The 18,508-nt window shown below is 45.3% G+C and overlaps 2 protein-coding genes across 3 annotated transcripts; one reads left to right on the forward strand and one right to left on the reverse strand.

The window, feature by feature from the left end:
- The first annotated feature begins 583 nt into the window (after nt 1-583).
- yif1b (Yip1 interacting factor homolog B) lies at nt 584-6,463 on the forward strand. 2 transcript variants are annotated; one of them, XM_084441935.1, is made up of 8 exons: nt 584-664; nt 2,139-2,377; nt 2,512-2,616; nt 3,827-3,905; nt 4,274-4,331; nt 4,456-4,611; nt 4,832-4,925; nt 5,097-6,463. In XM_084441935.1, exons 1-8 carry the CDS (start codon nt 628-630, stop codon nt 5,250-5,252), a joined length of 924 nt encoding a protein of 307 aa, XP_084298061.1. In that variant the 5' UTR covers nt 584-627; the 3' UTR covers nt 5,253-6,463. The 2 variants fall into 2 exon arrangements, with proteins under 2 accessions (XP_084298061.1, XP_084298062.1); XM_084441936.1 differs by having other exon boundaries at nt 661-700.
- An 8,780-nt stretch (nt 6,464-15,243) lies between these two features.
- On the reverse strand, nt 15,244-18,296 carry LOC311316404 (mRNA decay activator protein ZFP36L1). The gene is made up of 2 exons (XM_084447245.1): nt 18,173-18,296; nt 15,244-17,785 (listed from the first exon to the last, which is right to left on the reverse strand). Exons 1-2 carry the CDS (start codon nt 18,224-18,226, stop codon nt 16,598-16,600), a joined length of 1,242 nt encoding a protein of 413 aa, XP_084303371.1. The 5' UTR covers nt 18,227-18,296; the 3' UTR covers nt 15,244-16,597.
- Between the last annotated feature and the right edge of the window lie 212 nt (nt 18,297-18,508).

The raw sequence follows: 18,508 nt of genomic DNA on the forward strand, positions 1-18,508 counted from the left end.
GGACACTGGCCTTTTGAAGACCTCTGCCCTTTTGAAGACCTCTGCCCTTTTGAATTTAAACCAGAGCAACAGATGGTTGATTTTTTTTTATACTGTATGAGTAATATGATATGAACAAGTGGAATATCAAAAAATATATTTTAGGAATAATTAAATTAAAAATGCTGGACATTCTGTGCGTTATTGTAAACTTTTTTTTTAATACAACAGACTGTATGTTAACGGTTTTATGGCACAGTGTGCCTTATGGTATAAATAAACAGGAGTTCAATATTATGATCATAAATGGCATTCCCCTTCTTTCAGATACACTTGCGGCACTGCCATCCCGAGGTCAAACTTAAGCATTGCAAACACGTTACCATGACTTTCATTGGGGAAAACAAGTTGTATAATTCAGCCGGTTGGTGTCGAGACGTATGCATTCTTTTTAAACCTCTCTTTTGCCACTGGGGAAAAAATTGATTTCGGTAGCCTACCTAGCTGAGAATACCAATGAATTATCTATTCACTCGCCGGTTATTAGTTTAGACCTACACCGGTATATAAAACGAGGACATTTCAAGAGGCGGTTCCAACCGTTTCCGCTTTTACTGCACAACGTTATTCGCGCCGCTGATTGAGCGAATGGATGACGCGCCGGAACACAGTGGGCTCAGACAGCGTGAGTTAGCTGGGACACCCGGGGGATTCAGACAGCGTGAGTTAGCTGGGACACCCGGGGGATCTTCCTCTGCTTTTGCCTGAAATATACTAGCTAGCTATCTACAAGCTAGTAAAGCAACTTCGCTACTGAAACCGACCATAGCTCGCTAACGTTACCACTGCCAGGACCCATGTACTTGTACCAGCAGTAGTAGAGCTGGCTACTAGCCTAGCCACATACGTCACCTTTCCCCATAGCTAGCTAAACAGAACGTTAACGTTAGCAGACGCGCTAAACAGCAACATCGTATTACCCCGACTCGCTAAACCTGGGGGGGTTGCCGGGTTACGTACACCATGTATCTTTCCAAAATTGTCAATTGTTTAAGTTAGACTTGAGCTAGCTAACGGTTTTGAACGATTGGGCTTAGCTAACATTCGTCTCCTCTGGACGCCGGGTCTAACGTTAGCTAACGATACTGTCGCACAGATTCTCAGTCAGCTGTTATAGCCTAAATTACTTATGCCATCATATGATTCATAGCTGGGTCACGTTTTGGTTAATGGATTAGATCAGACTTGAGACTTGTACTCACACTTGTAGCTAGGTAACGTTATCCTGTGACATTGCTGTGTATCACCAGTTAATGTTAGCTAGATAGATAACCGTTTGCTGACGTTAGCTACTTTCTTTGCCAGACAAGCAGTAACATTGTTATGTCTGCAATGCACTGCTTCCAAAATAAGATGCAGGCTATACCAAACTGGTGGTTTAGGGTTATTATATTTAGCCAGTGCTTCCTCATTGAAATCTCATCCCTGGCTAGTGCCCCATATCAGAGAGCCTGTTCTATGATATGACATGACATTAGTCTTTTCGCTGACTCTTATCCAAAGCAACTTACAATAATAGCATTTAACATAGGAAAAGCCAGACAGAAAACAGACGATCACAAAGAAGGAGTTTCATCTGGTGCTAACGTTTAGTGGAGGGCCTTTGGGGTATTTTCGTGCGAAAGCACCACATTTAGCCCAGATGTAGGCCAGTGCTCAAATTATTTAGCCAGAGGGCCTGAGCCTAGATACTTAGCTAACTCCTCTTGTCCCTTTATGATGAGCTGTGGCAGATAGGGAGCACCTTCAGCCACAGGCTCGCTCATCCCTCACAGGTGCAAAACGGAGCGGTTCAGGTGCTTCTCTCTGCCAACAGCCATCAAACTGTACAGCTGCCTGAGATCTCTCCCCTTTCATTCTATGACTATTATTATACTATGTAGGCCTACTTGTTTGTTTCCTGCTTTTGTATTCAGTACATTTTCTATCACAGCTGCTGTGCTCTGACCCCCCCCGGGATTAATACAGTGTGATCTGTTGCAGCCTCCTCTCAACTCTCTCTCTTGAGTTTGTTGGACTCAATGGGGAGGAGTGCCGTCCCTACCTACTGGTACTGTAACTGTTCTTTCTTTCTCCCTATCTCCTCTCCACTCCTGCAGAGGCTAAGATGAGACAGAGGAACAGCACCATGGAGGGTCCAGACCCCAGCCGACTGTTTGAGGATACCAGTGCTGGGCCAGGGCTGGGGCCCCAGCCTGTGGGGTACCAGGGCCAGGAGGCGGGGCCTGGAGCTGGGGTCTTCCCTGGCCAGACCCTCCTATCAGACCCCATGTCCAACCTGGCCATGGCCTATGGCAGCAGTCTGGCCAGCCAGGGCAAGGAGATGGTGGACAAGAACGTAAGTCTTCTCTCGTCAGCTTAGGTGCTGTTTTTGCAGAACTGTTGACTGACCAAATAATCATATTGTCTCTCCAGAGGAAATAGCTTCTCTCTCATTTTCTGTATTTTACTCTCTCTTTGTGATTTGTCCAGCTGGATCGTTTCATCCCTATTTCCAAGCTCAAGTACTACTTTGCAGTGGACACAGTCTACGTGGGCAAGAAGCTTGGCCTTCTCGTCTTTCCCTACATGCACCAGGTACCACACTCTACACCAGTAATGTAGTAGAACACTGACTGTACCAGTAATACTAGTAATGTAGTAGAGCACTGACTGCAGCAGTAATACCAGTAATGTAGTACAACACTGACTGTACCAGTAATACCAGTAATGTAGTAGAACACTGACTGCACTAGCAGTACCAGTAATATAGTAAAACACTTGACTACACAATTAGTACCAGTAGTGTAGTTGTAAGACATTAACCACACCAGCGAACCCCTGTGAGATGTAGCTCAGGTTCAGGTCCAGTCCCCCTAGTTGGAGGATGTCATCCTGATTTTTCTTTAGCTTCGATCAGCAGCTCTATAATGGAACAATTCCAGGCAAGGAACTTGAAATCTCACAGAAACTCGCATGATCAAACGAGACCTGAGAGCAAAACAGGCACGGAGGCGGACCGTCGTGATACAGGAACGACTACGACAAGCTAACGCTGTACACACAGATGGAGGGGAGAGTGAAACCTGTGATCATTAGAAATGAAGTCATTTTTATACATTCTCTGACCTTCCACTGCCATTCCATACTAATGGTGCGTTCGTTTGTGGTCGGAGGTGGCAAGTCGCAAGTGGCAAAATACCTACCTCCGACCTGTGTGCATTCGAGCTATAGCGAATGATACGATGATGATATGATATGATATTGACATCAGCCGGCAACTGGGGGCTGAGAAACATATCCGAATTTGCGACGAGGAAGTGCGAGTTCATGCGGCGTTTTATTTAATCATTCCTAGTAGCAAGTCGCAATTTGCCACCTCCCAGTTATAAACGAACGCACCATAATAGCCTACTGTGCTGTGGGATTGTACAGAGTCTATACCAGTGAGCAATAGGCGTGATTGCAGCGTTGTATGCTTTAGCTCCCATATAGCCTGTTAATATAAAATACACATACCAAAAACATGCACCAGAGAAGTCATGGCTAGCCTACAAGATAATTATCTGAGCACAAGGAGTGGTTTCTGGGTTTGCTTCTATGCTTCTAGCCCTAGCTGACTACCTGGCCACTGTCAACTTCAAAATTGGGCCTAAAATCCTCTAGTGTGCAGCCAGCATAATGCATGTATGTTGATGTATGTCCCTGGTCAGAGTTGCACGCCTGATCCTGGTGTTGCAAGCTCCACACTCAAGGTAATCCATTGTTTTCTTGTTTATTTTATTTTATTTGTGTGTTTGTCATTTAGAACTGGGAGATAAGCTACCAGCAGGACACCCCTGTGGCCCCACGGTTCGACATCAACGCACCAGACCTCTATATCCCAGGTAATCTCTGATTGGTCAGCACCTCTGGATATCTGATATCTACTAGGGTATGCCTGTCTGAATCAATGTTTAACATCGTCACAGTTTGGCATTGTTACTTGTATGGTAGACTAACTTTGTATTAAGCCTACATGCTCTTTCTCCCACCCTGGTAGCCATGGGATTTAGTATGTCAGATAAACAGACCTGCCCCTCTGTCCCCTGTAGACATGACATGGGATTTAGTATGTTAGATAAATGGCCTTTCCTCTGTCCCCTGCAGACATGAGATTTAGTATTTTAAATAAAGAGGCTGGCCTCTCTGTCCCCTGCAGACATGGGATTTAGTATGTTAGATAAACAGTCTGGCCTCTCTCTGTCCCCTGCAGCCATGGGATTTATCACCTACGTGCTGGTGGCTGGCCTTGCGCTGGGAACTCAGAATAGGTAAACACTCCCCATGACTCAAACATACAGGGACACCTACATGGAGACACCCTACATCCTTCCTCCTCCAACCCTCCTTCCATCCATCCTCCCACTTCCTCATCCATCCCCTGTCATCCCCCAGGTTTTCCCCAGAGATCCTGGGCATGCAGGCCAGCTCTGCGCTGGTCTGGCTGATCATGGAGGTCCTGGCCGTCCTCCTCAGCCTCTACCTCGTCACCGTCAACACGGACCTCACCACCATTGACCTGGTGGCCTTCTCCGGATACAAATACGTCGGGTAAGGATTGTGTGTGTGTGTGTGTGTGTGGGGGGGGCTAGATAAGACAGATACAGCCCCCCCCCCCCCCCCGTCTGTCCAGGGTTGGAACCGATGGCGAGAGAACTGCTGTAGAGCTGTGATCTATTGACCTGTACCGCTCACATCGATTGGTGTATTGGTCGTTGTTCGACTGGAGTGTTGATCGCTGATTGGCCGTGTTGTTGTGTCATGTGTGCAGGATGATAGTAGGCGTGGTGGCAGGCTTGCTGTTTGGGCGGACAGGATATTACCTCACGCTGCTCTGGTGCTGCTCCTCCATCTTTGTCTTCATGGTAAGTGGCGGGATGGACAGACCACTTCCTGCCTGTCAGTCTTTGTGCATCTTTCTGCATATCTTTGTTTGTCTTGCCTGTCTGTCTGCGTATGTTTGTGTGTCCATCTCCGTCTGCCTGTCTCTCTGCTAGTCTGACCCCCTGTCCTTCTCTGTGCCCCTCCCTCTCCAGATCCGTACGTTGCGTCTGAAACTCCTGTCAGAGGCAGCAGCAGAGGGGGTTCTGGTCCGAGGGGCCCGGAACCAGCTGAGGATGTACCTGACCATGGCCATCGCCGGTGTCCAGCCCATCTTCATGTACTGGCTCACCTACCACCTGGTGCGATAGGGTCAGGACTAGAAACTGAATCCAGGATGGTCGGTGAGGTGTGTGTCTGTGTGTGTGTGTGTGTTGGGGGAGGTGGGGTACCTAAATGTGATCCTGCAGACGACCTGCATAATGTTAGGAGGGCTAAGGGTTAAGAATCAGATGTAAGGGTTCAGGTCGTCCCAAGCATCCCGCTCAGATTGGGGTGAAGGTGTCTGGTACTCGAGAAACAAGAATATTCAGAACCCTCCCCTTCAACCACCATCTCTACTCCGATGCATTGACTTGCACAGCTGAAATAGAACCACAGAGGAAGAGAGGAAGAGTATCGCCGGGTCTCGTCTCATAGCACACTGTTGATGAACTGTCTTTGATACCATTCTTTTTCATGTAATTGCCTAGAAAATTATATTATCATTGACGTGGCTTTTCATGTTATTTTGTACATTGTAATTCTTTGTTAATTATGTTTTGTAAGTCTTTGCTTGTGTAGGCTTATGTGTTTTAGATCTTGCTCTGGTCTGTGAATCTCCGAAGCTTCGTCTGAGCCAAGGATGGAAGAAGCACATTGTAACATTTCGTTACCAACACTGTTCATTTAATATTGAGAAGCCATTTCGCATGAGAATGCATCTCTCCCCCATTCAAATGGCCTGATGATTTTAAAACATCTTATTTGTACTTTTGTAAGTCAAAAATATTTGCAGCACCGACTGAAGCATACTATGAAAAATGAACATTGTCATTTAGAAAAGTGAAATCATATTTCCACTTCAACTCCTGACTTACGCTACTTATTGTGGCATGATTTCACTTAACACTATCACCTAACACTCAAGCGAAGCTGACTAAGTTACCGTTTCCCTTTTTTGGCTAGGATGGTGTAATCTTTGGGGCATCACCTGATTGTTTTTCCAACTGAGATTTGAATCTGAGTCAAGGGTAGAGATGTGGCTCTAGCATCCCTTGTGAGAAACAGTGGATACTTGATATATGACTGATAGTGTTTCATCTATGTGTTGCTTTGGCCTTGTGTGTTGGTCTGGTCTTTTGCACTCACATTTGGCTGGTCTATCAGACTAGCTGCATGGGACTGTTTTTGTTTTATAAGTATTTACTCTCAACAACCACAATGTCTAAAAGCTTTTAGAGGGCAGAGGATTTTTGTGGAATGGAACGAGTTTATTGTCTGGACAAAGCCAGAGAAGGTAATAAAGAATTGTTCTGATATGTCTTAAGTGCTTTTTAATTACATGCTAAGTATGACACTGACTTGTGTTGTGCTCTTGATAACTTGATGAATAAAAAGTATTGATCAGTGCAGTGTTGATCAATGTTTCACACCAGAAAGCAAAAGCAAAGCAAAAAGTTAACATGTCCTTTCAAAATATTCACCTTTTATTGTTTTATGTTTACAGCCTGGATTTAAAACAGAGATTTTTGATTTCTGACTTGGCAACCCTGCCAATCATTTTTCAAATGAATGAGGTGATTAGGCTACATTACACTTACCGTTTTAGCCGCCTTCCTCAGGTGGGTGAGGCATGCAGCTCACGTGGACAGATATTCTTCCATCAGCGGTCGACTCACGCACGCTAGACTTCACACGTAGCCTCTTTTATAGCTCCATGCTGCACATCAACACAACCAATAGGCATGCAGCAACCAACACGCGAGCAGAAACTAGAGCACATGGTAACGACACATTGGTCAAGCGGGAAGTTGGTATCGCGCCTCTAGTGGCGGGATATGGGCATTGCATTTGTGACAAATAATTCACTCATGTTCGTATTGTATTGGAGCCGACCAGGAATAATTCTATTGCCACCACAAAGTGAACCAAAAAGCTTCACCAGCATCGGTGACCCGTTTACAGGTAAATATTAACATAATAGTGGTCATTAATTGTTGTATCATGGATGCCTGATGTGGAATACGCCCACTCGACACAGGTGATTTAGAGGTACAGACTTTGGATATACTTTTTTTTTGTTTGTACATTCATAACTTGTTTAAGATAATTGTATAAGACATAAGCTACAACATCACAGTTCAGTAATGAGGTGAGTGTGACCCGGCTAAAGGATGTCCTTTTATGCTCTGCTGTAAATACAGCCCTGCGCAAAGTGATTTTATCATCTGTGCTGCGCAGATATGGAGATGAGACTTACTTTTAGGAGATCAAGCAATTTTACTACAGAGATTAATTCAGCCACCAAGTCCAAAAGTGGAACAGCGCACCCTTGTCATCAAATGCTGCAGCAGTGATGAAGAGATCCAGTGTTTCAAACTCCATCCCCTGCAGGTAACGGGCCCTCTGTTATGCCGGTAATGGGCATTCATCCACATTGAGCTGTAGCATGAACACACTGGTTGGTTCTCTGTAGCCTCTATCAACTGAGCCTTTTACGAAGCTGTTAGTACTATGCCTTCCTGCAGGACTACCTGGTGGAGGTCCTGCTGAATGCTCTTTACTGCAAGTTCATCAACCGGGTCAATGAGGTGGGTATGGATGTGAACCAAGCCATATCCCACCCCTACACCCAGAGTCTGATCCAGTATGTCTGTGGCCTGGGCCCCAGAAAAGGTTCCCACATGCTCAAGGTAAACCAATACTGTATAGCACAAAAGGAGGGCCAGAATGGGACCCTGTGTACTGTAGTTATGTATCGAGTGGAGTATGCTATTTTAGACCTCACTGTGTTTGACTACCTTACTTGTCTGTGTGTGTGTGTGTGTGTGTGTGACTTGACCCTGTAATTCTCATTTTTCATTTCAGAATCAGCCACCAAGTGTGTGTGTGTGTGTCAAGATCCCGCAGAGTGTTCCAAAGACTCTGACCACCTCTGTGTCACTCCAGGAGATGGGCTTGTTGTTGACAGGATGTGAGTTCGGGGCTCAGAGGTGCAGGGGGAGGAGGTCAGTGTAGTCAGTGTTGAGGCCTGTCTGCCATGAGAGGTCAGTCACTATGGTTACAAATGTACAACTGTACTACTGATGCACTGATCCCTATAGTTTTGCACTGTAAAGAGGGGTATTCCCCTTTCTAACACTTGTACTGTACATAGACATATCTAATGTGTTCCCGATGTCTTCATCAAAGGAGGTTTTTAAGTGAAAAGAGACATTTTTCATACTGCAGTCTGCATGCATGCCAGTATTGTTGGAGTGACCAATTGATTGTATGAGTGATTGAGTTGTCTTACCTGTGATATATATCATCTAGGCTGCACCCTACACCCAAAGACATGCTTTGACAAAGGCTTGAAACGTGTCAGCGTAATTTATGGCCAACAATACATAGTGAAATGGAATCAAAACTGTCTTTGATCCTCATTGTGCTGCTCGGCATGCTCTTTTAAAGACAGCAACTCTTTGGATACCTAAGAAAAAAAAGGAGAGCTTATGTCCCCTGCTTAACATGTTAACACAATGATTTGATATGTCCATTCTAGTCATGTTGTAGTCAAAGAGCTCAGTGTTTTGACAATGCAATAACTGAAAACATTACTAAAATATTTCAATCACAGATCATAGGCTACACCTTTTGGTTTGTTCAATTACATCTCATCTACATTGTTCATCTCAAAATATTATTTATGATTTTTATGGTCATTTTTACACCTTATATTTTCAATAGCTCTGGGACCACGTGACCAAGACACCCCAACATAGGCTCATATTGTTCAGGGACATTATATGCTCAAGATACACCTTTTAATATTTCCAATTTCATCTCACATTATTTTATATGAATCATTTTTAGACTGTTTCTTTTCAATAGCTCTGGGACCATGTGACCAAAACACCCCAAAATAGGTATTCTGGTCATGTGGTCCCAGAGCTATTGAAAAGAAAGGTGTAAAAATGACCATAAAAATCATATAAATATTTTGAGATGTAATTGAACAAACCAAAAGTTGTGTCCTGTGCAGCAATTGACCTTGAACAAAATGAGACTAATTTTAGATATTCTGGTCATGTGGTCCCAAAGCTATTGAAAATATAAGGTGTAAAAATGACCATAAAAATCATATAAAATATTTTGAGATGTAATTGGACAAAATAAAAGGTGTATCTTGTGCAGCCATGAACAAAATGAGACCATTTTGGGGAATACACGAATAACAAGCGCAAATATCCAACTGGAATATCTCAAATCAAACTAACTTAACAAAAGTTAACTTGATGATATCTCCTTCTCCTCTCTCTCTCTCTGGCCCACTGAGAGAGAGCCAGGGCGAGAGAGGGAGATGTCCTCCTCTCTCTCTCTCGCTCTCTCTCTCTGGCTCGGGAAGAGGCGATGGAGGAGGTGGAGGAGGAAAAATATATGAAATAAAAACAGATTTTAATAATAAAAACGGTTTATGATTGTAAGCTATAGTGTTGCTATTAAGATATCCATATTAGCATAAAGGCGTACTGTTAGCACTTCTGAATCTTCTTCCTAGAACGTTTGACTTCCCATGCATGAAAAATCACCAAAATGTGCATAAAGGTCCAGTCCAATGCCCAAAGTCCTCAACTGGCATTTATTTTCAATGCATTTCCTGATAACTGTCTCAAACAGTAGCTCCCAGGAGTTATGATAATTACTGTAACACCAACCCATCCACCCAGGCTCCCACACACACACATGCACATGCACACACACACATGCACACACACGCACACACACACACACACACACGCACACACACACACACAAACTAAAGGCTGTCATTGTTGAAACATGCAAACACGAACGCTTGCCAATTTCAAGTGGCATATGCAACATTAAGAGCACATAGCACACATGATAGTAGCAGCAATACAATTGCAACACAGCATAATACATTTGAATTTTACCATGGGAAGGTAAGCTCGGGAATTTAGGAAATGTTGACCGTTCTTTTGTAGCCTATAACAACCTTTCAACAACGTTTTATTTTTACATCCGCCCCAGCAACAGCGCAGGGCAAGAGGTAATGTTTTCGGTGGTGTGCGTGCGGTGTTGGGTTTTGGTGTGCGGTGTTGGGTTTTGGTGTGCGGTGTTGGCGTGCGTGCGTTCTTCTAGAACTAGAACCCATTCAATGTTGGTGCAGATCCAAAGCACAGGTTAGGTCCACGGGCCACCCAAATGCGGCCGTCCATTCACCTCCATTCATTTTTTGAACCTGGATTATGCAAAAACTACCTAACCGATTTTCATGAAACTCGTGTGGGGGTGTATCATGGGCAAACTTACAAACCCTTACATTTTGGAACGGATCCGAATCACATGTTGGATCCACGAGCCGTCCAAACACAGCTGGACTGGCCATTCGCCTACACTCACTTTTTAGACTATGACTATGCAAAAACTACTGAACCGATTTTTATGAAACTTGGTGGAGGGGTGTATCATGGGCCACTAACCCTAACCCATTCCATTTTAGAGCAGATCTGAATCATGGCCCAGATCCACAAATTAAAACAAAACTCAGAACGAAGCCAGCTCTCTGTGAGGGGGTGCTAGAGACACAGGGTTTAGAATGGGGTATGTGGGGGAGAGCCCAGAGTGCACCGCACTGCCCCAGACGGCCATTCACCTCCATTCATTTTTTGGACTAGAAAAACTACCAGACTGCTTTTCATGAAACTCGGTGGAGGGGTGTAGAATGGGCCAATTTAGAACCCATTCAATCTCTTGTGCATTTATTTTAGGATTGTATCCCATTTTCACCCAATTTGGTAGCCAATTGACCCTGACCTAGTGCCCACTTACCCCCGACTAACTGTTGAGGATTCGTCATACATATACCCTGACCTCATGTGGCCAAAAGGACTACCACAGGAATAATTCACACTTAATTCACTCAAATATAGATCAACATATTACAGGTGTTTTTTCAATACCAAGTGTTTTGGTTATCAATAGCAGTGTTTTGGTTATCAATACAAGAGTTTTGGTTATCAGTACCGGTTTAATACAGTGTTTTTTTTTAATGAAAAGGCTATGGATCATGACTAGAATTATACTGGGGATTTCTGTTTCACTGAACAGAATGTGGTATATCACAACTTGAAAAAGTAGGCTACTGTAAGTGCATGAATAAGGTGCAGTATGTATTGGTGGACACAAGATGGCAGCATTTCTACTGTGTAAGAGAGTGTGTTACTCTGATCAACCTGAAAGTGTCAGCGGCAGGCTACACTCACGAGTCACTCTCTGAACACTCACGAGTCACTCTCTGAACACTCACGAGTCACTCTCTGAACACTCACAAGTCACTGAACACTCACGAGTCACTCTCTGAACACTCACAAGTCACTCTGAACACTCACAAGTCACTCTCTGAACACTCACAAGTCACTCTTAACACTCACAAGTCACTGAACACTCACGAGTCACTCTCTGAACACTCACGAGTCACTCTGAACACTCACGAGTCACTCTGAACACTCACGAGTCACTCTGAACACTCACGAGTCACTCTCTGAACACTCACAAGTCACTCTCTGAACACTCACGAGTCACTCTCTGAACACTCACGAGTCACTCTGAACACTCACGAGTCACTCTCTGAACACTCACGAGTCACTCTGAACACTCACGAGTCACTCTCTGAACACTCACGAGTCACTCTGAACACTCACGAGTCACTCTCTGAACACTCACGAGTCACTCTGAATACTCACGAGTCACTCTCTGAACACTCACGAGTCACTCTGAACACTCACGAGTCACTCTCTGAACACTCACGAGTCACTCTGAACACTCACGAGTCACTCTCTGAACACTCACGAGTCACTCTGAACACTCACGAGTCACTCTCTGAACACTCACGAGTCACTCTGAACACTCACGAGTCACTCTGAACACTCACGAGTCACTCTCTGAACACTCACGAGTCACTCTGAATACTCACGAGTCACTCTCTGAACACTCACGAGTCACTCTCTGAACACTCACGAGTCACTCTCTGAACACTCACGAGTCACTCTGAACACTCACGAGTCACTCTCTGAACACTCACGAGTCACTCTGAATACTCACGAGTCACTCTCTGAACACTCACGAGTGTGAAGGAATGGCTAGCCATTCCTCTTAACTAAAACATCAAGCTAGTAGCTGGCTAGCCATTCCTCTTTACTAAAACATCAAGCTAGTGGCTGGCTAGCCATTCCTCTTTACTAAAACATCAAGCTAGTAGCTGGCTAGCCATTCCTCTTAACTAAAACATCAAGCTAGTAGCTGGCTAGCCATTCCTCTTTACTAAAACATCAAGCTAGTGGCTGGCTAGCCATTCCTCTTAACTAAAACATCAAGCTAGTAGCTGGCTAGCCATTCCTCTTAACTAAAACATCAAGCTAGTAGCTGGCTAGCCATTCCTCTTTACTAAAACATCAAGCTAGTGGCTGGCTAGCCATTCCTCTTAACTAAAACATCAAGCTAGTAGCTGGCTAGCCATTCCTCTTTACTAAAACATCAAGCTAGTGGCTGGCTAGCCATTCCTCTTAACTAAAACATCAAGCTAGTAGCTGGCTAGCCATTCCTCTTAACTAAAACATCAAGCTAGTAGCTGGCTAGCCATTCCTCTTTACTAAAACATCAAGCTAGTGGCTGGCTAGCCATTCCTCTTTACTAAAACATCAAGCTAGTAGCTGGCTAGCCATTCCTCTTTACTAAAACATCAAGCTAGTGGCTGGCTAGCCATTCCTCTTAACTAAAACATCAAGCTAGTAGCTGGCTAGCCAATCCCTTTTTACTAAAACATCAAGCTAGTGGCTGGCTAGCCATTCCTCTTTACTACAACATCAAGCTAGTGGCTGGCTAGCCATTCCTCTTTACTAAAACATCAAGCTAGTGGCTGGCTAGCCATTCCTCTTTACTACAACATCAAGCTAGTGGCTGGCTAGCCATTCCTCTTTACTAAAACATCAAGCTAGTGGCTGGCTAGCCAATCCCTTTTTACTAAAACATCAAGCTACTAGCTGGCTAGCCATTCCTCTTTACTACAACATCAAGCTAGTGGCTGGCTAGCCATTCCTCTTTACTAAAACATCAAGCTAGTGGCTGGCTAGCCATTCCTCTTTACTACAACATCAAGCTAGTGGCTGGCTAGCCATTCCTCTTTACTAAAACATCAAGCTAGTAGCTGGCTAGCCATTCCTCTTTACTAAAACATCAAGCTAGTAGCTGGCTAGCCATTCCTCTTTACTAAAACATCAAGCTAGTGGCTGGCTAGCCATTCCTCTTTACTAAAACATCAAGCTAGTGGCTGGCTAGCCATTCCTCTTCACTAAAACATCAAGCTAGTGGCTGGCTAGCCATTCCTGTTTACTAAAACATCAAGCTAGTAGCTGGCTAGCCATTCCTCTTTACTAAAACATCAAGCTAGTAGCTGGCTAGCCATTCCTGTTTACTAAAACATCAAGCTAGTGGCTGGCTAGCCATTCCTCTTTACTAAAACATCAAGCTAGTGGCTGGCTAGCCATTCCTCTTAACTAAAACATCAAGCTAGTAGCTGGCTAGCCATTCCTCTTTACTACAACATCAAGCTAGTGGCTGGCTAGCCATTCCTCTTTACTAAAACATCAAGCTAGTAGCTGGCTAGCCATTCCTCTTTACTAAAACATCAAGCTAGTGGCTGGCTAGCCATTCCTCTTTACTAAAACATCAAGCTAGTGGCTGGCTAGCCATTCCTCTTCACTAAAACATCAAGCTAGTGGCTGGCTAGCCATTCCTGTTTACTAAAACATCAAGCTAGTAGCTGGCTAGCCATTCCTCTTTACTAAAACATCAAGCTAGTAGCTGGCTAGCCATTCCTGTTTACTAAAACATCAAGCTAGTGGCTGGCTAGCCATTCCTCTTTACTAAAACATCAAGCTAGTGGCTGGCTAGCCATTCCTCTTAACTAAAACACCAAGCTAGTAGCTGGCTAGCCATTCCTCTTTACTAAAAAATCAAGCTAACCTCTCTTTCTCTCTCTCTCTCTCTCTCTCTCTCTCTCTCTCTCTCTCTCTCTCTCTCTCTCTCTCTCTCTCTCTCTGCCTCTCTCAATTGAATTGAGATTAATTCAATTCAAATTACTTTATAACAATGGGAAACATATGTTTCCATTGTCAAGGCAAGTGCAAAATGAAAATATAAATGACAAAAAAAAACACAATTAAAGAAACAATGAGACAAACATTAACAACATTAACAACTTAAAAAGTTGTAAACAAATAGAGGCATTAAATGTTTCTCTCCAATTCTCTGTTCTCTGTTATTTTTTTCCTCCTGCTACTTCCCTCTCCATCCCATGGTAAACAGTTGGGACATTAAGCCTCCATAATAAATCTGGGCCTGGCCCCTGACTGCTCCATGGTCTTGCTAATCACTCTCCACAGCCTCGGCCCATTTCCATGGCTCATATTACCATACAGATGTTGGTTAGACAGAGAGGGCAGACTCACAAAAGCCTTGCTCAGCGAAGAGTGGCCCTTGGCCCCGTATTTCTCCCAGCAACACCCCACCCCTCCCCTCCCCACGGCCCCTATAGATGGGAGCAGCGAGCTATTGTCTGTCCTTCTTCAGCGGTGGGATGTCTTCAGTCTGCTAGCAACAGAATGCCAGCACAAAGACTAACAATACAAACACAATCGCGCGCACACACACACACACACACACACACACACGCACACACACACAGTCACTTCTGTCTCCTTCTGTCTTTGGGCGACTAAAGAAGGGATTGAAATCAGTAACAATTATCATGTTTCATTGTGCAGTCAGTTCGTTTTTGTTCAAGCATCTGTTGTAAATGCATTCTATTAAGTGGAGTTTCATTAAAACTGAAGACATTATATATCACCCATGAAGAAGAACTGTGGGAATGAAGAAGCTTTGATATATTGGTGAATGTTATAGATTGTCTAATCTTAAGTAATTTAACTTTAAGGGTAGGAAATACAGCAGTAAGACTAATGATTTGATTCTCCTCAGAGAGACAAGTGAGATTGTTTTATTCAAAGAGTTTTATTTTAAACCAAATGGGTACAAATATATTAAGATACACACAGGGATTTTACATCCCATGGAATGTAAACAATACACTTAAATTATATAAAGAAACAAGAAAAACATACTTCTTTTCACTTTAAAAAACAAAATAAATAGGTATTTAAGTTAACAAATGCAAAGCCTTGTTTATTTGCAGTCACGTTAAGGCTTAAGGTCAAGACAATCCCAGTCCTCACTAGCTGAACATAGCCACACCACAATACACTCATGGCTCACTAAAGGCGATTTCAAGGTTAAAAATAAACAAACATACAAAGTAAGTCGTAGATTTTGCGAGTCACCTAAAGCGTGCAAGAGACCAGGATGGCTATGACCTATGACCTATAACCTATGACACTCATACATTGTCACTGTAGCAACTCAAATAAACAACAATAAAGTTACTAAAATGTTTGTCTATGTTATTACCTAATATCACAGAATTGTGTTGACGTCTGAATCAAGAATCAAGCAACATAAACACATGTGAACTCTAAAGGAGAGAGTGCTGCCTGGCCAGGAGAAAGAAAGAGATCATGAAAGACAGTGTGAGTGTGAGAAAAGCGCGAGAGCACACTGCTGTCACCCTGAGCCACTGGAGAGCCCACCTACTAGATTCACTGAGACTGAGTTAGTGCTTATTGATTGAGCAGGCTAACAGTATTTGTCTCACTTATGTAGCCGAACAGTGGCCAGCAGTGCTGCCAGCATCAACACTTCTGTAAGGTAAATGTGTTGTTTTTTTCATAAGAACTTAAAGCTATAAAATAGCTCAAACCAAGCAGACCGTGGGCTAAGTAAACATTATTAATCTGCACTGTATACAAATGCAAAACACAATCGAATAGAAGAAAAACATCTGAAAAACATACAAAATCAATAAATAACTAAGAACAGGTTAGACTAAGAGGATTATAATACTGCGAATTAGACACCTTTACTAAAGGCTACTTCCTGGGTACAGTACATTGGGGGGAGCTTTGGTTACACACTGGAGGGTGTACATCTACAGGACAAACCACTGGGACTGTGGAACTGCGAAGCACGTCTGCATCTACACGCATCTGCAAAAAACAGTTAGTCCCATAACACCACGGACCCTTTATATTATATATACATACATGGGTACAGAAAATTCCTACACAGAACTTCCTCATCACCCAGGATAGGGCGGCGAGGTACCCTTCAGTAGTGAATTCGGATATACAACAGTATACATGGGTTCTGATAAAGGCCTTGGTCATCACCGGCACTGGCCAGAACTTCACAACACAGAGCAGAGCTGCGTCCGCTAGGCCGAGGAGGAACGATGCAATATGCACAAACGTTAGGCGACTTAAAAAGACAGACCGGCGATCTAGTCGTCCGACACGGACAGGCGGCTGAAGATGGGCAACCGGCGGCCCTCGAAGTTGGGGGACTCGGAGCCGCTCAGGCTGCTGGAGCTGCTGTAGCCCTCCTGGTCCTCCAGGGAGTCTGCTGAGGAGCAGCGCTGCAGGGCGGGGAGCCCCGTGAAGGAGAAGGCCTGTCGCCGCTGCTGCTGCTGGATGAGCTGGAGCTGGCACCTCTGGACCGCCGGCGCCTTGGGCCCGCCCTGGCACTCAGAGGAGGAGGAGTCAGTGACGGCGCAGAAGCGCGCGGTGCCAAGCCGGTCGCCCCCCAGGTCTCCCGAGAAGGGGCAGCCGTGCTTGAGGGCCCTGGGCTCCGGGAAGAGAGGGGAGAGGAGCTCCGGGCTGCACGCGGAGGGAGGGGGGGAGACGGAGGCGGCGCGGGAGAACAGCGGAGGCTCCTCCAGCGGATGGAAGCCTGTCAGGGACTGTGGGGAGGAGGAGGAGGAACAGGAGGAGAAAGAGGAGAAGCCTGCGAAGCTTATGCTTTGGCGGAGCAGCTGAGGGCGCTCCCTGGTCCGGGTGCGCGAGGGCGGCGCGGCGTTCTGCTCCTCGTTGTTGTGGACGAAGTGGCAGCGGGCGCCGTACGGGCAGAAGCCGATGGTGTGGAAGGTGCGGCACGGCTCGGTCTTGTACTTGGGGTGGCGGCTGAGGCCTCGCAGCTCGTCCATGCCGTGGGCAAACTGACACTTGGCACCGTACTTGCAGATGCCGCTCTCCTCGAAGGTGCGGCACAGCTCCGTCTTGTAGCGGGTGGAGAGGGACAGGGCGGGGGGGGCCAGGGACTTGGAGGGGGACAGGGAGCTGGTGCTGATGCTCAGCCCTGGAGGGGGCATCAGGGGAGGGGGGGCGGGCAGCTGGTGCTCGCACGAGCCCAGGCCGCTATTGCCCTCGATCATACTGACAGAGCGGTCCACGCGGAAGGGGATGTGGTTGAGAGAGGAACGGGGCAGCTGCTGGAACTCCCGGTCCCAATGCTGGCTCCCGGTGCCGAGAGGCCAGCAGGTGGGTTCGCCGATGGGCTCCACGCCGGCGTTGTTGAACTTGGAGTTGGGGAGGGTGACCGGGCACAGCGAGTGCCTGCGCTGGAACCCCACCACGCGCTGCCTGGGAGTGCTGGATGAGACGCCATCTGTCATGTCCAGACCGCGGAAATTCTGTCACACAAGAGAACAGAGTCACATTCCAAGATCGGTGAACTAGACAAAGCCAGTTTAGTTATCTTTAGATTGTTTCCAACAGACTGTAAACACACACACACTGACACACATGTTCAAAAGTTAAAGCAGCCTAGGCTATTTTTACGCACAGGTTGCCAAGCATGAGAGGGTTTAGTAGGCTACGCTAAGAATTGAACTTTCATTTAACGTTAGTCTTAAACACGTTTCGAAACAATCTGTTCCCCATAAAAGTTCCAAATGTGTATATAAATGTTTACAGACGCTACATTAGAATTAAGATTAAAGTAAAATGAACTCATAGCGATATGAAGCCATGAAGAAAACTTTCCCGTATATGAATATCTTCCATATCATGTATTTTACCTTGCAGAACTCCTCGTCCAGTTCCAGAAACGGAGTTAGGAATTCGGAAGGCATTGTGCCGATGCCTCGGTATAGGTCCGTTACAAAGGAGAGGCTGTCGGAGAGTAGAGAGACGCTCAAAAGAAGCGCTTCTAAACTTTCCCAACCATCTGCCGGAATCTGTATAAGTAGCCTAGTGGGGGAAGCCTAGCCCCTCCCTCCTCTCGGTGACGTTGCGCAGGGGGGACGCCTCTTGTACCCTACTAAAGGGGTCTCCTCAAACAATGAGCCAACTAACTCTACTACACGCAACATAGCCTACAGTAGAGGACAGCTTCGACCTATCTATGCTATAGG

This window comes from Borostomias antarcticus (assembly GCF_949987555.1).
Source record: "Borostomias antarcticus genome assembly, chromosome: 1".
Taxonomy (NCBI): domain Eukaryota; kingdom Metazoa; phylum Chordata; class Actinopteri; order Stomiiformes; family Stomiidae; genus Borostomias; species Borostomias antarcticus.